Genomic DNA, 25,782 nt, shown 5'->3' on the forward strand with positions numbered 1-25,782 from the left:
CTGTAGCTGGATGATTCTGAGGAGTGCATGATTCACTTTTGGTAGAGCTTATAGGGTCTGTGAAGGGAAATTGTACTTCCTCTTCTGCAGTTTATTCACATTCTTGTATCATTCCCTAGAGCTGCACTTAATTCAGTTAAGAGAAAGGCAGAAACTTGGGCTTAAAAGTATTTCAGTATACTGGCTACATTTTCAAATAAAACTTTCAAACAATGCTTTATCTAACTTAAAAATTCATTTAATCTGTAAATTATTTGCAAATATTCTATACATTCCCATTTCATTTAATGACTGCTGAGAAAGAGAACAGGACTAGCTCTCAAACCACTTGGGGCTAGGTTCAAACCTAAATTCTACCACTTACTAGTCACATGATCCCAGCTTTATTATATATGTAATGTACCCCCACAGATCATAAATCCCACGTGGTGTTTAAATGCACATACTATTTCCTGACTGGATAAAAGCCATGGAAACTCTTAACTTCAGAATTTCACTTAAATTCCTCCAAAGATTTATATCCTATATATTACTGGTTAAAACCCTAGAGCCAAAGAATCACAAGCAGAATCGAGAGACAAAATTTAATATATGCACACGGTTTTATATATAATGCAGCATCACACCATGTAGGGCATTTACTCTTATTTTATACATTCAGATATGTTTGAAACACTTCTTAAGGCTACAAAACAGAACATAGAAAAATAAACAGGAATATATTCAACACTTACAAAAAGTGATATGATAAAGAATATAAAGTACTATTTTCCTTTCAACACTTCAAAAGATGTATATATACTTTTTTTTTACAAGTAACATCACAAATAATCACATCTTCACATGCTTTAAGTATTATTTGTACTCAGTGTAAGGCTATTATCATTTTTCATACATAAATTTTTTTCTAGCTCTGTAACAATGCAATTTTTTATCCATTCAAGTAAATTCAACCCCAAAGTTGCTGTTTCCCAGCATTAAGACATGCACCCACCCCTCTTGTAGGATTTTCTAAAATTTGTATTTCAGGGGAGAAAAAACCTAAATTAGTGGGAATTCCCAGTCAGTGGGAGAATAAGTGGCTTACACTAACAGCAAAACCTTAGTTCTTTGAAACTGACATACTGGAACTGAGCCATTATTAAGATGTGAAACAACACAATAGCATTTAGACGTTAAATAGGAAGCAAAATACAGTAAACAGAAATAGTGTAGCCAAATATGCATTCTTTTCAGCTACACTAAAATGGACCTTGCTTAGTACCCATAAGTGAAAGACTAAGGTAAAATAAATGAGGCATAAATAAATATTGCTAGTTCTAGGATGGCTGAAAGTTTTCTAAACCAGAAATGGTTAGAAAGGAACTTTATTGCACCAAGTCAATTATAAGCAAGTTTGCAGTTCACAGGCATTATTCAACCTTGAGTCACAAAGGAAACACACTGCAAGAATATAGAGTTGGCATCAAATATGATGACATACCAGTAGGGAAAACCTACTCCGGCCAGGCCCCAGCAGGGTCTGAGCTTAGGTCAGCCGTGAAAACGCACACACAGGTTAACAGGGAAGAACAGGATGAGGACTACCCAGATGCTAGCATCCTGCCGCCAGTGGGTATGTGGAACAAGAACTGAATCTATATGAGAGGAAATGAAATATACACAATACTAAAAGGAAAGGGGCTGGAATCAAGTTTAGCAAAAGCCAACAAAAATGAGAAGAAGTGAGCTTTGGTCATGCTAAACGTTTGTTCTTCAAAATGTATATGATCGTTAAGAGAGTAAGTTTCATAATTTCCAACTCAAAATACAAATGATTCTCACTTCTAAGCTTTTGCTTTTCTCTGAAACATTTTTATCTCATGTCAACATACTATATAACTCAGTTAAAATGGAGGACAAAACTTTCTTGGCCCTAGTTTGACCTCAGCATAAGGCAAAACCCCTGGACTGATATACTGAAAACCTAAAGGAAAAACAAAACAGACCTTCCTGCAAAGACTGATAATTTTAAAACCTAATAATCAAAAGTCAGAGTTCTTTCTTCTTATTCCAGAGGTCACTGACTAAAGTACCAACTGCTCGAGTTCTCCTTCAGCAGTTTCCACCATGTCCTGGAGGTAAGTATGGGAAACAGGAAGCAACTCGGCATTTCCTTCGGGAACTATAGAGTATTCTGTTACTCAACTGAGGTAAGACAGAGGGACAGTGAAGAGACAAAACAGTATTCTTTCCTATCCAATTTTAAAACATTTCCAGAAGAAACAGAGATCAAATCCCAGTCAAGAAAACAAAGGACACAGGAAAAGAATGAATTTTTTTTTTTTTTGGACTCCTGAGATCAAACATACACTGCTGAACTTTTCAATCTTGTCACTATAACTAATGTAATTTTCCTTAAAATGATCAGGTAAGCTAATCTTAAAAGCATGAGCTGAAAGTGGAGGACCCTCTCATCTTCTCATTCTATAACAACTGTTGATGGTGACTAAGAAAAAAAATTCTTAAGCAGTACCTTCCCCAGTTATCTGGCTTAGGTGACAACAGAAATTCCTTTCAACAGGTTCTCTCAAGAATCTTTTTCTTTTCCACACAACAATCCCAGTCTACAAATTTCTACCTAGCACCATCATAATAAAATGTTATCTTTCAAAGTGCTCTCTAAAATCCTATGTTACAAAACATCTACACACTAATCACTACTCAAATCAGCAGTTACACAGACATCAGGTAATTAAAACAAAGAGGTAAATAACCATTATTACAGTACAGTGGAGATTCACTGAGCCGAGCTGGCATCCAAACATTCCCGTAGGTTAGCAGAGAACCCAGAAAACTCATCTGCTTCAGTCTGTCAAATTCAAGTGAATTGTATTTGCTTTTAAAGTAATTTGCTAAAAAAAAAAAATCTACTTTTGGCTAGGTGTACTACACATGGCATGCAGAGAGAAATTACTACATTATTTGCATAGCACTCAAACTTCCTGATCAAAGGAGAACATAAAAAAGCATAGATTTCACATTGATATGTACAAATAAGAAATACAAGCTACAGCAATTTTCTTCCACAGTAACACAGATGAATGAATACTGTGTTAATTCAGAGAATGGAATCTCCTCGAAATGGGAACAGAGTGCAACATGCAGAGGGAACTTCTAAATGAATACTGCAGAGACCAGAAGGAAGCAGGATCAGAGACACATTACCAAAAGGGCAACAAGCTACACGATGCAAAGCAAATCCATAGTCTAGCAGCATCCTCCAGAAAAAGAACTCAAAGTCACAATCATCCTTTTTTGTACAATAGTTCCAGCCGAGACAAATCGAACATGCAAGTGTCAAGTGGTACACATAAACTGATGGTGCAAAAAAGGAAAACGAAACACAGTAACTCTATAGAAACCTATCAGGCTAAAAATTTAACATTTCTTCTCACAAAATATTTAAATCTGTCAGTGCATTAGTGTTAAAGTGGCATTAAAAAACTTCTGCAGTTTTAACAGATGCAGATTATTTTCAAAATGCATAGCATCTACATTTCTTTCGAGTAGGCACCATGATATTTACACCAGTGCTAAGAATTCTTGGTGGGAACAGCCATTTCATTAGATTTCCTATGATTTCTTAAACATCTATTCTTGTATGCAATCTCAAGTTCAACAAATACTCACCAAAATTCAAAAATATACCCTATGAATATTAAAAGAACTATATACAACATTTCTAAGACACAGGTTAATAGGCTGCCTTATGTGTAATATTAAAGAGAAGACATCATTCAAGTTTGACAGATATTGAGATGAAAGGCCTTTGGGTTGGAAGCGTTTCAAAAGACAACAGTGTTTTAGGCTAAGACCTGTTTGAGCCCAGTTTATGACTAAGGCATTGCATAATAAAATATACGTTTCTATTTGGTGCGATGTTATGTTTTGGACTCTATAGTGTGTCAAATGGTGTATTTTGTCACTTTAGTAAACACTACAAAGCACACATTTCCAACATCTGAAATTAAACTTATATAAGGAAAAACAAAAACCAAACACTAAATCTATAATGGTTCATATTAAGCTGTTTATAAAAAATACTTTAACAAACTTATTTCCTACTTTTTATAGGGGCAGTCACCCGATAAATAGACAGGTTTTGTACGCAGAAAAATGGCAACACCAGGAATTCACCTGCCCCCGTGAACACATATCCAAAATCTCCTGTCCAGAATGAGAGTGAAGGTAAAGGGGGAGGGGTGGAGAGAGTTCCAATTTGGGTTTTTATTGGTTTTGTTTGTTTTAAAGCCTTCAGAAACATCCCGCCCAAGCAAGGGCTTCCGCTCTAAAACGGCAGCAGCGGCGTCAGGTGTGCTGCCCCCGATGGCCGTCCCCCATCCCCGACCTCCTCCTGTCCCCGCGGTAGGGCCGGCCGCGGGCGTTCCGGTGGTACTGGTAACCCTCGTCGCGGCTCCTGCTCGGCTGCCCCTTCCAGGACTCCTCGCCTCGAGCGTGCGGGTACCCGCCGCGGCCCGAAAAGCCCCAGTCGCTCTTGTACTTCCTACCCCCGAAAGTCTGGTTATAGAACTGCTTGGAGCGACCGCTCCTCAGAATGTGAGACACCTCGTTTTCATCCTCTGAGCTCTCTTCTTTTGGTCTCTGCACCCTGCTGTCCACAGAGTTGGCCCCGCTGACCACATCAGCAGCAGTCTTGGGCTCTTTCCCTTTTTCTGGTTTTTCTTTCAGGCTTGGAATGGTCCTTTTGGGCTCAAGTCCCGCGGGCCCAGCTTCCCTCTCTCTGTTTAGAAGCTGAGCAGGAACGTGCGCCTCGCCCTCGGCGGCAGGAGGGCCGGGAGCCGCGGCCGGCTCCGCCTTCGGCGTCTGCGAGGAGCGCTCAGCCCGGCCATCTGACTTGCTCGCGCCGGCTTCAGGGGGAGCATGGGGGTCCTCGCCCCCGGCCTCGGGAAACTCCTCTGCTGCTGACACGGAAGCACACTCTTTAGAGAGATCCAGGTTTTCCAGGGGCAGATCCAATTCTCCTTTCTCATCGGAGGGCAGAACGATATTCTGCCTCATGACTGGATTCTCGATGAATCCCTGAAAAGGGTACCCATACCAAACGTGAGGAAAGAAAGGCGGTGCGATGGGGACCGGGCCTAAGAATGGGTTCGGGCCAAAGGACGGCTGCGGGAACATGTTCTTGCCGCTCAGCGACTCCTCATAGTCGGCGTGAAGGAGCTGCCCCGCATTCTCCGATTCTAGGTCCGCCGGGTAGGACAGCTGTCCGTGACTGTCAGACACCTGAGACGGAGGCATGACCAGGGGAGAGGAAAACGCGGGCGGCCCCATCTCTGCCTGTGGCATCTGGCCGTTCACGCTGCCTTCGGGCTCCATGGGGAAGTGTGCATCTGGACACGTACAGTCACTCTCGTTCTGAGCAGAAGGAGCTTCTTGGAACCAGGGGTTTTGAGGATACATAGGGACAGGGACCTTTGGGTACATCCTGCAGGCCGCCAGGTAAGCCTGGTGCAGAGGGTACAGGTAAGAGTGTGGGGCCCACATAGGACAACTATATGCCTGAAAGAGACCAAAAAAACCAGTAAGATAAACTACATGGCAGGGGGTTTGCAGGGGGAGAAGTTTGAGTGGGCTCAAGATAAGTTTCTCACGTCTGCAAAGACCAAAGACGAGACCCCTCTGACACACAGCATGCAGAGGAATCACCAAAATAAGTCACTGCCAAAAGACTGCATTCCTTGTTCCTGGCCTGAAATCAACTCACAGCCCTGATACAGAGGTTTGACCGGAGACAGTAATGAGCCTACCCACAGACTACTGTGATCAATAATTCCACCCTGTAGACCTAACTGCACAGAAGGAATCTGGGGTGACAGAGATCTCAAAAACCACCAGCAGCAATCAAGCCTCCAATTTCCAACATCTTTGGAATGACCTCCACTCATGTTCTGGCCCTACCACTAACTCAGTATGTGACCCCATTAGCCAGCTAGCTACCTAGACTGGACAGGTTCTATCATTAAAAATGCTGGTACAGAAGTAGGTGATCCCCAACATTTGGACTCCATGGTTATAGAAGCCCCCAGAGCAATCCAACTGCAAGGACTAAATTTAGACCTCTAGTCAGGTAAGGCTAAATAATGAAATGAAATACTCCAAATTGTTGCCCGGCAAAAGGTTCAGCCTAAACAACAAAACAAAGAAAAACTTACCAGATTACTGGCTAATTAATCAATTAGCTGTACAGCCAACATTAACTAGAGAAATATAAACTAGGCAATGAATGTAGTAGATGGAGAAATTAATCAAGCCTGTTTTTATGAACTGGTCTGTAGGCCATGATAGCACTTCATGTTTTAACCGTCCAGAACCCACAGAAACGAATCCGGACAGGAGATAACACTACACTGACAAGAACAGAGCCCTCCAGCTCTTTCTAAGACGAGCCATCTCCAGGCTGACCACCTCCTGCAGGAACCTCTGCTCTGCCAGGGAGCCCTGCCTTCCACGGCTGGCTTCCTCTCAGCCTTTCAACGACTGAGGCAGGGAAAAAGAGCACCACCCCATTCCACAAATGCAAACAGGCAGGCTCCGACGCACTCCAGAACTCGCCCAGGGCCGGAAGTGCAGACCTCTCACCTAACTCAAGAAGCGCTTCCGCTAGGCTGGTTCCCAAACACACTCTCAGGGTTAAATCACTGTCAATCAAAAGGAAAAGCGGGCAAATGGCGGAGCCTCAATCACCACCAAAAACAAACTGTAAGGCACTGAAAATGCCAGTTCTTAAAATAATAAGATTAAGGAAGCCTTAGGTTATTGACCAACAGGTTAGAATTAGTAATTTAAAACAGTATTAAAAAAAAAAAAAGACAGTATTAACTTAAAATAACTTTAAAATGATAAAATGTAAATACCTTTACACCAAGATTGAAGAAGAATCGAAGAATGTTCTTATCTGAAAATAAGCAACATCAACACTAAAATTATACATTCACAAAAAGCTTTTTCTCATTATCTTCAAATGATACATAGTTCTAAGGACAATGGTGCCTACTTGAACTGTTTTCTCTCACCTGTAATACAAAACATGAATTAAAAATTATAACCAAAACCAGGCTCCATTACTGTAGGGTGATTCCGGGTTCAACACACTTTTTCTACTCTAACATGCAAGTCCCAAAATGGCTTAAACTGAGATTTTTATGACTAAAAACAAATCTGTACAAAGAAAACCCACATGTTCACTGCATTTTTTTTCAACTTCTCTGTGGGATTTAAAACATCATGAAATAAAAATGTTGGGGGATAAGAGTAAAAATCAACATAAAACTCATTAACAAGATTAGTAGGATAACACTAGCTCGGGTATTCATTTAACATTAGCCAGTTACCCACAGAGTCAAACATCAAATCGTTGACTAATAAAATTATCTACAACTATCCAGGCAAAGAGCAGTCACTGCATTACTCTCTCAGTTTTGCAGTTAGGAAAGTTCACAAACTAATCTCTTTAGAAAACAGAACAAATTTAAAAAGAATTCCTGTAAAATATATATACATATATATATATACATGATTGCATGCAGTACTATAATGACAGCTATTATGTGTTATACTCATTTCTTATAATTGTTTCATGGACATAAAAAGAATAGTTCCAAACACCAAACCACTGATATGAAAAACTCAGTAATGTTTAGTTGTCTAGTTAGTAACACTATTAAGGCTTAATTCAAAACGGATTCAGGCTTTTTGCAAACATGATGGGGGATGCTGCAGTTACTAAATGTATAAAAACATATCCCATCATAGAGAAGCTGAAACAAGAATGAGTGACGGACAGACAGCCGCACCTCTGCTGTCCTCCCCAAGCCAAATCCTCCAGCTTACTCGGCAACCTGACCTCTGTCCTCAGAATTCTCACTGAACTCACAGCAGTACTTGATAAATAAAATTAACCTGAACCTGGGAGGAGGCGCTCACCTTTAGGCAGGTCCTCCCCTGTGTGACACAGTGAATAAGGTGGTGCGATGGCTCGATCTCCCTTTTCGTTACAAGGAAACCCAGGATACAGTGGGTCCTGGTAAAGGCTCAATGTCTGAGGCAAAGGCATCAAGGGCTGGTTCACGGCCTGTATTGACACAGGAACTGGAGACGGTGTCAAATGAGCTTGGGACACAGCAGAATCAGGTCCGGTAGTCAGAGTCTGTGTCACTGACAAGACAGGAATTTGGGCAGGGACACCTACGAAAGAAAGGGAAAGGAATCAAAAGCTATGAAGAGGTAAAAGATAATTCTCCTCTGCAAATAAAAGGTAACGTTAGGCTAACAGGTAAGGAATGCCGTCTCATTACACAGCTGGGAAAACAGTATGCGCTTAAGCAATCTAAAGAAGTACTTATGTCAACCAAGCACCCTCCTGGCCATGCAGGAGGAAATGAGGACAAAAAACCGGCTCTGGGCCAGTAACAGCTCTTACACACACACGTAAGACACACAGCCTGTGTCTCGTGGGGCCATAAGGAGCTGAGGGGGTTGGAGGGGACTGAGAACTGCACTGCCAGCGCCAGCAACCACAGCTCACAGGCCTTGCTCCCGAGACCGTGAGGGCGGGTCTTCAATGAGCACCACATGAACCCCGCCCTCCACCACGGGAAGCAGAGCAGCACGGAGGACCACAGAAAGTTCTGAGGCTCTGTGCACCTGACCCTGCTCTGAGGTCAAGCTCACACACAAGAATGTCAAGACTTGGAGGACTTTTGCTGGTTGGTTCCATCAACTTTTAAAAATGTTATCTAACCTGTTGGTCCAAACGTTGTAGGTTCGCTCGGCCAGGCGGGCACAGTGGCTGGTAAGGAAGGCACCGCAGGAGTTAGATGTACCTCTGGAGAAACTAGAAGGGGAGCTGGATTTGACAGAGACACATGTTCTGCTGGCTTCTTCAAGAAGAAGGGGTGCAAAAAGACAAGAGTTCATTGTGCTTAACACTAATTCATCCACCGAATGCATCATGAGTTGCCTGCCTCTTACACAGCTGCAGTTTCTACATAAATGGTCTTTCTTCTGGTCTTCGAAATGAAAGGAAAAACACAGGCGCTAAAAATCCCATACTAACAAATTTGATCCAGTGACTGCCCACCAAAAGTCACAGAAGTCACCAGTGGGGTTAGAAACAAACTATAAAGCAACTTGAACCAAATGCTTTAAGGCAAAGACGCAAAGTCATTGAAATCACCCTGCAATTCATGAGTCTAGAACAGCTCCTCACACAAAGAGCTAACATAAAATCATACGCTTTCTACACAACATGAAGGATGTTAACTGAAAGACACAGAATAAGAACTTTCTCTACTCCTGTATTAGACCAAGAACCAAAACAATCTGTTAGAACTCAGGTTCTTTCACCATTAAATCTGTAAGCTGGCAGTACTGCCCTTTAGACATGTCCTTTCTAATTTCTTCAATCATTACATTCCTTCCCTTCTATGACATAATTGGTAAGCATGCAGAAATGTCTCTTTAAGTTCTGAAAGAAAACAAATTTCCCTTCAAAAATCTTATTTTCAAGCCAACTCATCACAAAGGCTCATCACAACATAAAGTACCAGATAAAAACTTATTCAAATTCAATTCAGAAGAATGGTTTCTATGTCCAGAAAACATTCCACTGAGACCACTCCAGACTAACCAAGAACACAATTAGAGAAAAATTGTAATTGGATTCCAATTATGATCTATTAATAAATTCTCCCATTTCCTATTATTTTCTATTTTTAAATAGCATTCAATGTCAAATGCAACAATGTACTTACTTGCTCTGTAGGAGGTGGGCACTCTAATGTCTTTGATTTTGATGGTGATGAAATTCTTGCACACTTATCATTGCTAATATTCTTTGGAAGCAAAAAAAAAAAAGGGGGGAGGGGGATCATTATCTATTTCAAACACCCACATTCTGGGATAACTGTGCTACCTTTATAGCTCACCTATCTGCACCTGACTGAATCCTCTAACAACTGAGTATTTTTTTCAATTGTATCTGGTCTTCAACAGGTAGCTAATTTTGCCTGAATGTCTTTATTACATCAAACTATATGGCAGTTTTTACCTTGGGCATGGTTCCAAAACAGCATTTTCCCCTCAAAAATCTGTAATACTATGGAGTAATGGAAAGTAAAGGTCATCATAATGTACCATAGAAGAAATGGTTATAATTTGTGAGTGCATCAATTTTCCTCAAGCATTGTAACTTTCTCCCAATTTTTTTTCTACTTCCATAATACTTTGTTACAGCTTCCCTGATGGCTCAGTAGTAGAGAATCTGCTTGCTGATGTCGAACCCCCTGGATTTGGAAGATCCCCCAGAGAAGGAAATGGCAACCCACTCCAGTATTCTTGCCTGGGAAATTCCATGGACGGAGGAGCCTGATGGGCTACAGTCCTTGGGGTCGCAAAAGAGCTGGACACGACTTAGTGACTAAACACCACTTGTTATAAAATGATGAAATCATCTCCATCTTTTTCTGCACTACCACAGTGTTAAGGAAGAAGAAAAAGACGCAATCAGTATTTAAAACATTTACCTCCAATGTGCCTGGCTCAGGTTTTTTATCCAAGGAAATATGTCCATGGACAGAGTCTATAACAGATCAAGATAAAAGAGACAGCATCAGCCACTAGTCAGGTGTGAAGACAGAACAACAAAACATGGAGACAGAGAAAGCTGGAAGTGCCAGGTTAACCATGATCAGTCAGTGAGTAATAGTTTCCACAATTATACACCATGCTTTACCTAGCTTGAGTCAAGGCTTCTCTGCAACAGTGAGATGCGACAGTACATTGCTCAATCATTAAAAACTAAGAGTTCTTTTCCCCATGCCTGACTTTAGGCCAGAAACAGATCTCCAGCATCTGCTTTCCAATGATGAAATAACATGCCTTTATCTTTCCGTTCTTCGGTGTCCATTCTCCGCCTGCTTCCTTTTCGATCGCTTCCATGGGACGATTTTCTCTGGACGCCTGGGTTGCTACTCTGAGAAGCTGACTGGCTGACTGATGAACTCTTAAACAAAACCCAACACTTTGTGTTAAAAGATTTACTCACAAGTATACAAACAGAAGTCTTGTAATTAATCTTACTGTTCACACATCTGACTAAAAATCTCAAAATTCACCACCTTATATCTGTAAACTTCCCAGCCCACAAAAAAAAAATACAACCTAGGGTTCATATTAAATACTCTACAGTAACTGGCTTATTAATAAGCCAAAGGCTGAGGCAGTCAGACGCTTGGCCTAGTAAAGACTTCTTCACATGCCCACATTTCAAGAAGCCACTGGGACCGAACCTTTACTATGCAACTTACATTTCCATTCTTTGCACAAAGAATAGCACCCTTCACACCAACCTTCAAAAGCAGCACTGCAGAGCCACAGTCCTTTGGGGAAGTTGGAGGGGGGCACCCCAAGGGCAAGGGGCAGATACAGTCACTAGGACTCTTCTCACTAAAATGCCACTGACTGTCAGCAAACCCCTCCAAGCCCTGCATGAGCTCCAGCTTCTAACTGGTGAAGCACAGGGACTGGAGTAAGTCTGGCTTTTCAGCTCAGTTACCACTGAAGGCCTCTGCTCCCCTAGGATCTCTGAGGAAATACCACACACAGCTGAGAAGAGATCTCAGCCTTCAGTGGCAGGCGTTTTCTAGAAGAAAACCTGAGTCACTATCAAGTCCAAGACAGGATCAAAAGACTGTTTAAACACAGTAAGTATAAAGACCTCATTTTAACAATCAAAACATTTCACCATCTATTCCCACATTATAGTAGTTCTCACCATTCACTAACTGAAAGACAAAAAGCTGTGAGTAGAAGCTTAAAAGATCGGTAGTTTTGTATTATCTAAATATTATGGAAAATAACATATCACAGAGATAAACTACACAGAATAGAGATGATGCCTAATTCAAATGTGAATTTGGGCACGTCTTCCAACGATTCCTAAACTCCAATCCCTGTGCCAGCCTGAACTATTCTACTCCAGGTGAGCTGGTCTCAGCTCAGCCTCTCCACCTCTTTAAGAATTCCAGAGGCCAGAAAACAATGTGTGGCGCTTTACTGTTTTATATTGCTATAAATATACATACCAAGAGATAATATACATACACATATACACATACATATATATCCTATAAGGTAGCTTCTATAACATTCCATTTTGCTTGTTTATTCCACTGTTAAGAAGTGTTCCAACCACAGCTCATGTGCCTCCCAGGTGCTCACAGCTGCGTCACAAGTCACTTAGTGCCACTCATCACTATGTCAGACCACAGGCTCAGGGAGCCCGGTGCCCCCACACTCAAGCAGCTACCCTGCCCCCGTGTGCCAATGACCTTCCTCACACAGCATTTACTGTTTCCCCTTCTGACTCCCTCAAAAGAATTAAGACACTTAAAGGCAGAGAACGTTTGTCTCTTGTCTCATCAAGAAGCACCCGTCACAGCTCAGCATCTGACACAGGAAGCAACGGCGAAGCCACAGGGTTGCACCCACCACCATCTCTAGCACTGACTGCTCTGAACCACAGCTCTCATCTGTATGTACCAGGTTTTTCTTAATAGGTCCTGGGTATGTTTAATAAGGAACACTGAAAAGAATGTCCCAAATTTACAGAAGTATCCTGTTGACTAAATCATACACCTCCACGGCTTAGGGTAAGTCACTGGCTTTGGCTAGCAAAAACAAACAAGCTTCAGTTCAAAACAAAATACTCAACTTGAAGTCAGATAAACAATCAACTCATCTCAACTCTGCCACCAACTAGAAATATCTTTAGACCTCATTTGCCTCATGAAGATGACAAGGAAGGGAGGCTACGTCATCTCCAAGGTAACCGTCAGTGTAAAAATGATTCATCTACCATTAGAAACTATGGCTGAGTACAAAAACTGGACTAAGGAGAGACTTCTGAAGGGTAACTTTTCCAATTCCTTTTTATATACATACAGAAAGGGCTGGGAAAGCCTGTTCATCTCTGTTCTGAATCTCATAGAGTAAGCGAGACTCTTCTATAGCTTGCTTCTCTCTGCGCTCTTCTGGAGAGAGGCCGAAATAGTTAGGTTCTCGAGTCGTGGCATCAAAATCCTCAGCTCTCTCACGATCAGGTTTTCTGTCAAATAAGACATTCTTGGATGAAAAAAAGACAATGTATTGTGTACCTAAAATAATCTAAAATAACATTTTTAGCAATACAAATATTTGCTATCTTAGCTACACTGTGACATTACAGAACTCTTAGCTGCCTGATTAAAAATGTTTAGCAAGAGGAAGCACCTGAATTATTCGGATTTCAGAGTCAAGATGACAAACTTACAATGCAGGAAAAGAAAAATATAACTCACTTCCAAATGATACACATTATCACAGATTTTTCTTCTCAATGGAACATAAATATAAGCATTGTATCTTTTCTTTATGCCATATTCCAATATTTTCATAAGACTTCTCTTTCCAAGGAAAGGGAAAGTTACTAGTTTAGACCTCAAAAGCATTCTCATTTTCTATTCTAAGTAAAGGACAATATTAAAAGAAACACCAGGACCACCTTCCTGCTTCTTAATGACACTATCCAGAGAAGATGAAAGCTGGGGGAAAAACGCACGAGGCGAGATACTAATTGTACTGCTGTCATTTCAACATAACTTTGGTCAAAGGGAGGAGATGACAAAGTTCATGAATAGAGTCGAGTAGCCCATAACATGACTCTAACATTTCACTATTACAGGCAATATGAGTACTATTTCTTCTACGTCTAACGGTTTCACAACAGTGGGAAATGAAAATCCAAAGCCTACAAGAAAAATCTGTGAAGAGATACCATCTCCCTAAAAAGAGTGGGAAGGATACAGCTGATAGCATCTGATTCTTTTCCTCTGAAAGAAAGAAAGGCCATTTCATGTCCTCAGTCCCACTTAAAACCACATCCTAACTCCAATGGAGCGGATGTCAACCCCAGGGTCCTAGGGGAAAAAACAGGAGCATCTTAGACCGGTCCTTCTCAAACCCCCGTGGTGAAAGACCCCGCAGACGGCTCAGCGACGGCCGGGAGCTTCCGCACAATCAACACGTGCTAACCGCTGTGCGCGCCTCCTCACCCGAGGCGCCAGCCGCCCCGCCCACCAGCCCACAGCACCAGCCCGCCCCAGGGCCGAGCTGGAGGGGAACGCCCAGCCCGCGTGTCGATCACGCTCAGCACCTGCGTACTGAAAGCCCACAAAGCAATCCCGCTGGTTTCTGTTAGACTCTGTTTTCTTCTCAAAAGGAAGAGAGAATATCAATGAGAAAGAAATTTTAAAAGAGTGAGAGGTCACAAGGTCTCATGTCCAACGTCACTCGTCTTTTATTCTATAATGAGAATTCCAAATTACTGTTAAATATTAGAAATAACGTCAAGATGAATTCTAATGAACATTAAATCGAGTATTTAGCTATAAAATTCTAAATTTTGACTATAATTTTTAAAATCTTACTTTATTCAATCATCTGCAGTCTCTAAATTTAATACATTAGCAAAATTCATTCTCACACCTACATCCGTGAAGGCTTACTCACTGCAAATACAAGTGGGTTCCTACACCATCAATCACAATGTCAAAAATTCTCCCGTTTCATATCTATGCACTATCCACTGCCTGCTGCCATCAAGTGTTTTTATACACCAAGTAATGTATGCCTGACATAAACAAGAAAAGGACAACACCTGTAGGATCACTCAAAGTCCTACCAGACTGGGTAAACCAGTAGAAAACACACTGGATAAAAATCCAGTTTGTGGTAAACAAAAGTGCATTTAAGCCAGCCATTCGGTAGTCTCCGTATTTACTCCTCTTAGGTATTCTGCCTGTAGTGAGGAAGACTTCAGATGCTAGTGGAGTCTGGTCAGTGTCCACATGTCAGACCTAAGCCACAACTAGGCAATTAAGGGCATCAGTTTCATCTTTTGGGGGAGGTAACCCACCACGGGCCCCCATTGCTCCTTCCCAGCATCACTGGATATGCCAAGAATGCAAGGCCCTGATTACTCTGTAATCAGGTCATTGCTCAGGGCTGTGTATGTACTGACCACCCTTGAGACATGAGGTAATTCTTTATGATTGATTTTTAATCATTTGTTCTCATTAGAATTTCTGGACAATTAGCTTATGAATACATACATATTTTTTACACATGTTAAAATATCCCTGCCCTTGGGATACACAAGAATCTGTTAACACTGCCTCTGCAGAAAGAGAAGGAGAAGACTCTTCAGAGTCCCTGCTGCTGCTGCTAAGTCACTTCATCGTGTCCGACTCTGTGCGACCCCATAGATGGCAGCCCACCAGGCTCCGCCATCCCTGGGATTCTCCAGGCAAGAACCCTGGAGTGGGTTGCCATTCCCTTCTCCAATGCATGAAAGTGAAAAGACAAAGTGAAGTCGCTCAGTCGTGTCCAACTCTTTGCGACCCCATGGAGTGCAGCCTACCAGGCTCCTCCATCCATGGGATTTTCCAGGCAAGAGTACTAGAGTGGGTTGCCATTGCCTTCTCCATGAGAGTCCCTAGGACAGCAAGAAGATCAAACCAGTCAATCCTAAAGGAAATCAACCCTGAATATTTATTGGAAGGACTGATGTTGAAGCTGAAACTCCAATACTATCGCCAGCTGATTCGAAGAACTGACTCACTGACAAAGACCCTGATGCTGGGCAAGAGTGAGGATAGGAGGAGCAGGGGACGACAGAGGATGAGATGGTTGGATGGCATCACCGACTCAACTGACATGAGTTTGAGCAAACTCTGGGAGCTGGTGAAGGACAGGCAAGCCTTGTGTCTCAGTCCGTGAGGTCACAAAGAGTTGGACACAACTTAGTGACTGAACAACAACTGCAGAAGGAAGGTAGACAGTTTGGATTAACAGGGATGGCAAGGAGAATACTCAGAACAAATTTCTGAGTGTTTTGGATTTTGAACGATATCAATTTTCTATCCTAAATAGTTTGTTCAAGTAAAAAGAAAAATGTAATGGATGTGAGGTATTGGTTTGAGTTATGAATTGGAACTGTGTCTCCCAAAAAGGTATGTTCAAGTCCTGCCCCTTGGGGTCTGTGCATGTGACTTTATAAACAGGGTCTCTGCAAGCAAGAGTAATCACATCAAAATGAAGTCACTATGGAGTAGGGTAGGCCCTAAACCCACTGTAAGTGGTTCCTCACTAGAAGAGACACCCAGGGAGAACATGCAATGATGGCGGCAGAGACTTACACCCACAAGCCAAGGATTGCCAAGGACTGTGGACAACACCAAAAGCAGGAGACCCCTGGGACAGATTCTCCCCTAGAACCTTCAGAGAGGGCAGGCAGGGCTCTACCACACCGTGACTTCAGACTTCCAGCCCCCAGAACTGTAACTCACTTCTGTTGTTTTAAGCCTGTCTGGGGTAGCAGGCTGCCACAGCCCCAGAAAACTACACAGTACTGGGCATCATGCCAGCCTAAATCCCACAACTCTGTCCTGGAGATGGTACATGAACCATCTTCAATGACAAAGTGTAAAGACTTTCCCAAGAAAGGGGAATGCCCAAAAGCCAAAAAATAAAGAAGCTGAAGACCAGAGCTTGGCAAGAACATAAGCCAGTGCTACAGCGGTTCAGGTAACCGGGGAAGTCAACTTTGGATGGGGAAGGTATCGGCCACAAGCACCCACCGGGGACACGGACAAGGCTGCAGGAAGAGGACGGCCTCTGCTTCAGACACACTTTCTCAAGCAAAGTCCCTCTGAAGGACATGAATCACTCTACAGCTCCATAAGCCACTTGGAAGAAAAGCAGATTAGGGAAAACTCAAAATCAACAACACAGGAAACCATGACCCGGAAGCATATTCAGGAGCACAAGCCTCTGCACATTCAGTCAGAATGCGGATCATGATCACAACAACCTGTTCAGTATTAGACATGTGACCGCAAACAGTCGTAACCTACAAGAACAAAGCAAGCTGGCCGTTTTGGCTGATTTAAGTTCACATATGAAAGAAAACTAACCTTACCCTGCAGGGAACTAGCAGTGCAAGCTGGAATTCAATATTTAGCACATTACAGACTACCCGAAAACTACACGGTGCCGGGAAAAGATCTGTCTCGGGTAAGATCTAAATCACTGAAAAAAGCCATTCAAAAATAAAGATGTCTAATTAGTAATCCAATCCTGAGAATATAAAGAAATACTATGTTGTTAAAAAAAAAAGTTAACGTGATACAGTATTATTAACTACAGATTTTGTTCAAATTTCACAAAGTTTTATGCTAGTGTCCATTATTTTGTTTTCATACTTGATTCCACACTGTGTTTAGCTGCACTGAGCAGCTTCAGCTGCATGCAAAAAATTCTGATAAATTCTTTTCATTTTTTTTCTGCTACAAATATTTTCTAATTTTCCTTCTTTTAGCTTCTTAGACACACCCATCACTTCAAAGTGGACATTTAGTTTCCGAATACATGGGGTTTTAAAAGTATCATTGAAAAAATAAATAAATAAATAAAAGTATCATTGAAATTAATTTCTCATTTTGATATTAATTTTTCATTTAAAATGCTTTCTTCTCTGCAATCACCCTCTGTTTTTCACTCTTGTAGCTTTTACTGAGGCTTCCAATGGCTAAGTCAAAGATCTTAGTAAATGTCACACTGCACTTGAAAGTATGTGCTGTTGTTCAGTCACTAAGTCGTGTCCGACTTTGCAACCCCATGGACTGCAGCACACCAGGCTTCCCTGTTCTTCACGGTCTCCCAGAGCTTGCTCAAATTCACGTCCACTGTGTCAATGATGCTATCCAACCATCTCATTCTCTAAAAATATGTGGGTTATTTTCAAACATCTTTTGATACTGATTTTCAGTAGAATTCCACCATGAAAAGCGAACAGACTCTGTATGATTGACTTCAATACCTTTAGGCCATGAAATTTCTGTACCTCACCGTATGTCCCTAGGTATGTTCCAGTGTCTCCTGGTTTAGAATCTATGGTAACTCAAATACAATTTGTATCCTGCTGTTGTGTGAAAAATAAAAAAATCAAAATGTCTTAAACTATAAAATTACTTTGATTTGTGTGATGAGAGTATACTATGAAGAACTGAAATCCTCACATTATTTTATCAACAATACTCTTACTATTAAGGCTTTAGACAAGTATATGAACAAAAAATTGTAACTTTCTAAATGCATGTAACACAGCAAATAAGAAATGCTGGCTCACTTAACTTCCAGCTCTCTTGCATTCAGTAAGGTTACCTTATGATCTGTGAGGGTGTTCTGCTAAGATTTTTGTGCTCGCTGGAGGTTTTCTGAGACTGTGGCGCAGCAGAATGACCGGAGGATGCATGCTGTCTCGCTCCTGAAGGGTGCTGCAGGCGAGGAGGTAGAGCTGACGGGGCTTTTATTGGCTTGCTTGAGTTCTTTGGCCCTCTGTAATCCATGTCTATGACACGAAGCCAAAAATACTTCATAACTCTCCTCCTATTGTCAACAACTCCAAGTACCATCCCCTCCCCCAAAGGAAGACTAAGTTGATGAGCTCCTACCAGAATGGAAATTCTGTCCCGAAGGGGGTTTTTTCATCTTCTTTCCTGACACTGTGTTCCAGCTTTCTGAGGGAGGCGGTTTGAGGTTCTTCGGTGAGTATCTTTAAAAAGAAGAAAAAGACTTGAAGTAACCTAAAGTACTCTACTGAGACTGTGCACTTAAGTATTCTACATAAATCTTTTATGTTCAATTTACCTAAGAATTTCCAGTCTTAGTTCTTATAGTAAAAACACACTATCAAATACAAAGCATTCAGCAATCCATATGTAATTATAATCAAATGACAAAGATCAAAAACCTATTTTCTAACCTAAAAGAACAGAAGATTGAGAGGTCTTAATCACAATCTAAGCAAAAGGTTAGATAAGGAAGGAAAGAAAACTATTCTGTGAGGTGTGATGACAGTACTGTAGCTAAGGATGGGGAATGGAGAAGCCCTTACTGTGTTAGAGACACACACAGACGCACAACATCTATGAGAAATGGTGAGACATCTGGGATTTACTTTCAAATATTCCAATTCTGCTCCTTTCTTCTGCTTTAAGGGGTTAGGGAGAAGAGATTAGAAAAGATGGCAAACCTGCTGTCAGCTATGAAACTAGGGTGACAGTTATCTTGACTACCCACCTCAGCTGCGCATGTTTGAAATTCTCCATGGTAAAGTCTAGGTGGATCTTACTACCTTTCCCTCAAATAAAGGCTGCAGCAGCTGAAACAAAAGCTGCTCTAAAGTAACACTGTATCATGGCAAGTATTTCACTCCACCAGATAATCATTTACTGAAAACTACATGCAAGGCAGCAATGAATGCAATCAGAAATGAATACTGCCCCTGTCCTCCAAAGCATCAGTTACAATAGGTTAATTTTCTAAACTGCCTTAGTGAAGAATGGCACATTTTAAACAGTAAGCAATGAAGTAAGTACCTTTTATTTAAAATACCTTAACACATAAACACTAAATTTGAACTCAAACTATTTTTCAGAGATCTAAAAAAGTATATTTCTGTATACACCCACAACACATTTAACTGAATTCACAAATACACAGGGACATTTAGAAATGCTCGTGATTACATCAGGCTAAGTGGAAGAGAAGGTGAATTAACACCTTAGCTGCAAACAGTACGTACTTCTTTCCAAGTTCTGCGACCAAAACTGGCCCATTCTCAGCGTGAACCCCTTGAAAGTCTGCATTAGAAAATTTTCCATCGTGATCCAACCTAACCTGTTGAACAAATTCGCAAAGAAAAATCAGTCACCTGATGCTTTAGCATCAATGATTCGTTTTTAAACTGCCATTTCATTTTCAACTAAAGTGTAGAGGAACATATGTAGTTAAAAACAAAACTAAGTTCAAAAGAGTACACCATAATGCCTCTGATCTTCCAGACCTGTGTATCTCTTTCCAAAATACTTTCCTTTGCTTACTTTTCCATGTTTTTTCTAAACTGTCTGGGTTCTGAAGGCAGGGCTGTGGCACCACACACCAGGCTTCCAGGTCCCGCTTTTCTACTCAAGCAGCAATATGACCTCGGGCCAGTAGCTTATCCGGTGCTTCACTGAGCTCATACGCAATACGGGGCTGATTAGAGTCTCTACATCACGGGCACCAGAGGCATGATAAGGCACACATGAGGCATATAGAGGACACCAGCCTGCACACAGCAACCGCTCAACAAAGGCGAGCACCTGCTATGAAAATTATATTATCTTCTCACTTTTCCAATATTTCAAACATTGTAATATGTAAATGTGACCTTTCTGCTCCCTAAAAATAGATGCATCGTCTCCTCTCTAACACACAGCTGGTTATTACACAACGGCACATCAGGACAGGAGAGTCAGCCTTTTGCTTTCCTTCTGGCAAAGGGCACCCCTAACTCTGCTCTAGCAGCCAGATGGACACAGCCTTGCTCAAAGCCATCTCCCGTTATCAGTACCGCCAGCCCTCAGCATCCACAGGGGGACTGGGTCCAGAACTCGAGAACACCAGAACTCCGGGACGGGTACTAATATGGCACCAGCAGTCACCCTCACCAGCCAGAGGCGGAGGGATGCACCGCCCATTCCAAGCCCTCAAGCTGAGATTCCATTCTTTGGTCACAGCAGGACACTGCTTCCCTCTCCTCAAGAGCTGAACAATAAAAAAGATTTTCTGAAGCTAATGTTTATTTAAAATTGAAACTGCATTTACATGCTTACTCAGATACGCACAAGACACCACCCTTATGGCAGAAAGTGAAGAAGAACTAAAGAGCCTCTTGATGAAAATGAACAACGAGAGTGAAAAAGTTGGCTTAAAGCTCAACATTCAGAAAACTACGGTCATGGCATCTGGTCCCATCACTTCATGGGAAATAGATGGGGAAACAGTGACAGACTATCTTGGGGGCTCCAAAATCACTGCAATGGTGACTGTAGCCATGAAATTACAGATGCTTACTCCTTGGAAGGAAAGTTATGATCAACCTAGATAGTATATTCAAAAGCAGAGACATTACTTTGTCAAGAAAGGTTTTTCTACTCAAGGCTCTGGTTTTTCCAGTGGTCATGTATGGATGTGAGAGTTGGACTGTGAAGCAAGCTGAGTGCTTTAGAATTGATGTTTTTGTACTGTGGTGTTGGGGAAGACTTTAGAGTCCCATGGACTGCAAGGAGATCCAACCAGTCCATCCTAAAGGAAGTCAGTCCTGGGTGTTCATTGGAAGGACTAATGTTGAAGCTGAAACTCCAATACTTTGGCCACCTGATGAGAAGAGCTGAATCATCTGAAAAGACCCTGATGCTGGGAAAGATTGAGGGCAGGAGCAGAAGGGGACAACAGAGGATGAGATGGCTGGATGGTATCATCGACTCAGTGGAAATGGGTTTGGGTGAACTCCAGGAGTTGGTGATGGACAGGGAGGCCTGGCGTGCTGTGATTCATGGGGTCGCAAAGAGCTGGACACAACTGAGAGACTGAACTGAACTGAGTAAATAAAAGTCATCTTTGAGTCAGAGACTCTGTAGACAGGATAGAATAAAGACGGTAGAGAATCTACCTGCCAATGCAGGAGAACTGGGTTTGATCCCTGGGTCGGAAAGATCCCCTGGAGGAGGAAATGGCAACCCACTCCAGTACTATTGCCTGGGGAATCCCATGGATAGAGGAGCCTGGCAGGCTACAGTCAGTCCATGGGGTTGCAAAGAGTCAGACATAACTGAATGACTAACACTTTCACCTTCACACTTTCCATAATAAAATTTCAATTAAATTTTATCCAAGTGAAATAGTCAAGTAGAAGAAAAGGAAAATACTCTAAAAAAGAAAAAATTAAAACAAGTACCTGCTTTACCTTCTGCTTTATCAAGAACTGAAAGCTCAAATGAAATATGCTCAGTTTACAACAATGAATAAAACAATTTTAGCGATACAGTATAAAAAGTACTTTCTTTTCTCTACTAAGAAGGGTGGGGAAGGAGGGCCCTCTTCTGTTTTGTTCTCTGCCAAGTTCCCCAAATCACTACAGTAAAAGATTCCCAGATTCGGTTCTATGCTTAGAGCACATTTCTGACAACCCTGAAAGAATCACATCCTCTTCTTCCTCTACTTTCAAAATACCCTCGAATCACAACACTACTCAAAGTTCTTAAGGTAAAGTCTGTCACTGATACCCAGAAACAATCCTGGTCCCCAGACACTTTTCACAAACCACTTTATCATGAAGGAATGACTATTTCCTCCACAAGTCAAGAAGAAATGTCTGTCAATGGCTATTTCAAAATAGTTTTTAAAAGGTAACACTTTTTGATGAGAACCATTCTTGATGACAATTATCTTCCAAATAACAATATTTTTGGTGTATGGGGGTTGCTTTTGTTTTAGAAAGAGTCATATTTTTTCATAGAAGTTTCTCCAGTCTTGGCATTAGTAATACTTTGGACCAGACGACTCCTTGCTGTGTGTGTGTTGGGGGTGGGGGAGTGGGGGTGGGGGGTGTCCTGTGCGTTCTAGGATGTCTGGCACCATGCCTGGCCTCTACCCACTAGGTATCAGTAGTACCTTCCCAGGTGTAATGACCAAAAATGTCTGCAGACATTGCTAGAGGGGAGGCAGGGGTGCAGATCACTCCATGTAAGAAACGCTGACATAACTCAATTTTCCCCTTTACCGGTCAGCTGAGTAAGCCCAGAGCAGCAGCTTATTCAAGGTAAAAGGCAAAACTTCTCCAACTGTTCCCTTTCTTTTACTCAATCCAACAAAAGAACTACGTGTTATATCAAAATTTTCCAGGATGACTTTCATAAACCAAACTGACCTGTAGTGTCAAGTCTGAATCAATGTCAGTATATTACCTGTCAGCTATAATGAAAATATCTAAAAATCTAAAAGGTTACTGCTACATCTTTGAAGCAAGTACTATCAAAGACTGAACTGCTTTAAAGAGCATGTGAAGGGTCACACAGTTTTAGATATACATGATTTTGGTAATGTATTCAAAAGCTAAATATTTTTAACTGTTAAAATGTATACATGATAAAATATATTCTGAAATCGCAAATTAACAACACATCCAAACTTAAGCTGTTTTTTAGTTCCTATTAGAATAAATAAGATTTCAAGTAAAATCTTTTCTTCCTCTACATAATCACTTACCTGGCATTTATCTCCAACTTCATACTGTAAGCCAGCAGCAATGGAATAATCATGTTTTTGTTGAGCTGTAAAGAATATCAGCATAATATCAAGTTGATGTAATCATTTTCAAGGACCTCAAAGTAAATTTCTGGAAAATACAGATTTTTTTTAACTCACCTTGTTTAGACTTTAGCCAAATTTCATATTCCACATTTCTATAGACTGCTGGACTGAGTGACTTAAGAACCTTTCTAGACAAAGGAAGGCTAGGAGAGTTTCCATTGCTTTTCGGATGCTAAGTAAACAAAGTCAAGAAGCCCAATCAACAAAGAAACGCTTTTAAAATGTGTTTGAGATACGTATAAGAGAAAAATCAAAAGAATAAAGCTTTAAAAAATAGGAAGTCACCGAAAAAATGTCTTACGAGATGATCCTGACTCTATTGAAAATGTACCAGAAAAGAGAAAAAAAATTAAGGCTATAAACTTGTATGCTTTCTTATATTGAAGAGATAGTTAAAAACCATTAAATAAAAATACCTGGTCACTTGACAAAGTTTTAAATCCATTCACATCATTAATAGTGGTAGGTTTACTCCTACAAAGGAAGAAATACAGGTATCATTAGGAGTACAAAAATGTTCACACACATTTTTCACTTACTCTAACTTCAGAGAAAAATCTCAGAGTTACAGTCCAAAGTCAAAACTGTATCCCAAGGAGCTCAAACAGACGGAAGTGTGGATATGTATATGTAAGCACATACAGAGTATACATGTGGGTATGTGTATATGCATATAAGGCAAAGTTTTTTTTCCTTTAAGTTTACCAGTTTATTGCTACCAACCCACCTCCTCCACCCTCCTCATGCATGCGTGCTCAGTCATATAACCCCAAGGACTGCAGCCCACCAGACTCCTCTGCCCATGGACTTTTCCAGGCAGAAAGACTGGAGTGGGTTGCCATTTCCTTCTCCAGTCAAACATTTTTATCGTTAATTTGTACTGACTTAATCAACAAGAAGAGAGGAACAGAAATAAACTATGAAATGTGGGATGATACAGTAACTGAGTTTATAAAAACACTTAATGTAAAAACTTCCTTTCAGAAATACATCAGTAGATATGTGTGTATGTATGTGTGTGCACTCAGCCGTGTCCGACTCTTTGTGATCCCAGGGACTGTAGCCCGCCAGACTACTCTCTGTCCATGGGATTTTCCAGGTAAGAATACAGGGGTGGGTTGCCATTTCCTTCTCCAGAGGATCTTTCAGACCCGGGGATCAAACCTGCATCTCTTGTGTCCCCTGCATTGGCAGGTGGGTTCTTTACCTAATGAGCCACCAGCAAAGTCCATCAATAGATGAGGCTCCATCAAACAAAATACTCCACTACAAGATATACAATCTGGTGAAAGTAGATACAAGCTAAATAAGTTATCAGTCATCATTAATGCTGCTAAGTGCTTTGGGGGGAAAAAGGTAGAAAAACTACAGTGTTGAGGCCTAGCTCAAATAATAAAAAATGGGATAAAGAATGATATGTTTTTGAATAAAGAATTAAAGGTGACAAGAGAGCAAACCATATGGCTGTTTAGTACTGCAAGCAGATGGGAAGCAAGTGCAAAGACCCTGGGGCAGCCAAGAGGTTGGTGAGGCTGGACAGTGATGGCAGGTGACTGGGTGAGAAGGTACCTGTATTCTTCTGTCATATAATTCCTCCTCCTTCATAAACCAATCTCTAGTCTTTAGGTGTCACACCCCTAAATGCAGCAATATTTAAGAGACTCTATTAGAGTCTAGACAACTATCTAGAGTCTGGATTAAAAAAGCACCCTAATTGCTGATGCTTCCAGATTCATCAATACGAATGTGAAAAGAATCCAGGCACAGAAGTACAGCGGCATCCTTGCTTTCTCCTCATTACCATACCGCGCCTATCTGTCTTGCCATGATTATGGAGCAGTCTCCCCTAAATGAAGCTTTGTCTTCCCTAAGCCAGACATGACACTAGTAAAGGAAACCCTAATAATGCAACAAAAAATTCATCAGAAAGGCTTCCATGCTCCCAGGGCTATAGTAATGCAGTATAAAAATGAAAACTGATCACGACAATGTACACACCATCCCTGGCAAACTTCTACAAGCTTACTAGCCTCTACTCCATACTTCACCTACTTCACCTGCCAGCTGCCATCCCAGACCCAGTTTTGCTAAAGCCATCAGCAGCACCAACCACAGGGTATGTGCTCAAGTCCCCCCACATCAACTCATGGTGATAAGTTAAACAAGCGAATCATCATTCTCCATCCCAACTTCTTGTATGCTCCATAACATGCCTTAATCACACTGGGCACCTGGAGAAAACCATGTAGCACAATTCCCATCTGTGCAAAGCCCCTTAATCAATTCTAGGATTAATTTACAATGGGAGACCCAGATTTTAATCTGACTCATTTCTTTCTTATGTAGAAACAATGGTCAATCAAACTTTCAATCAGGATCAACCATTTAATTCAAGAAATGCCTGGAATTACAGATACAAGGGGA

General features: G+C 41.4%; 1 protein-coding gene across 2 annotated transcripts in view; it reads right to left on the reverse strand.

The window, feature by feature from the left end:
• Window positions 1–570: 570 nt before the first annotated feature.
• OTUD4 (OTU deubiquitinase 4) overlaps window positions 571–25,782 on the reverse strand; it is a 42,581-nt gene continuing 17,369 nt past the window's right edge. For both annotated transcript variants that reach the window (XM_070386595.1, XM_070386596.1), the window contains exons 8-21: window positions 23,775–23,832; window positions 23,413–23,530; window positions 23,254–23,318; window positions 19,748–19,842; window positions 18,615–18,715; window positions 18,325–18,511; window positions 13,006–13,168; window positions 10,942–11,065; window positions 10,587–10,642; window positions 9,816–9,896; window positions 8,804–8,942; window positions 7,987–8,247; window positions 6,918–6,958; window positions 571–5,562 (exon numbers count right to left, since the gene is read on the reverse strand). In XM_070386595.1, coding sequence (XP_070242696.1) covers window positions 4,351–5,562; window positions 6,918–6,958; window positions 7,987–8,247; window positions 8,804–8,942; window positions 9,816–9,896; window positions 10,587–10,642; window positions 10,942–11,065; window positions 13,006–13,168; window positions 18,325–18,511; window positions 18,615–18,715; window positions 19,748–19,842; window positions 23,254–23,318; window positions 23,413–23,530; window positions 23,775–23,832 — 2,701 coding nt within the window. In that variant the 3' untranslated portion in view covers window positions 571–4,350. The remainder of the gene's footprint in view (window positions 5,563–6,917; window positions 6,959–7,986; window positions 8,248–8,803; window positions 8,943–9,815; window positions 9,897–10,586; window positions 10,643–10,941; window positions 11,066–13,005; window positions 13,169–18,324; window positions 18,512–18,614; window positions 18,716–19,747; window positions 19,843–23,253; window positions 23,319–23,412; window positions 23,531–23,774; window positions 23,833–25,782) is intronic.

This window comes from Bos mutus, chromosome 17, assembly GCF_027580195.1.
Source record: "Bos mutus isolate GX-2022 chromosome 17, NWIPB_WYAK_1.1, whole genome shotgun sequence".
Lineage (NCBI taxonomy): Eukaryota > Metazoa > Chordata > Mammalia > Artiodactyla > Bovidae > Bos > Bos mutus.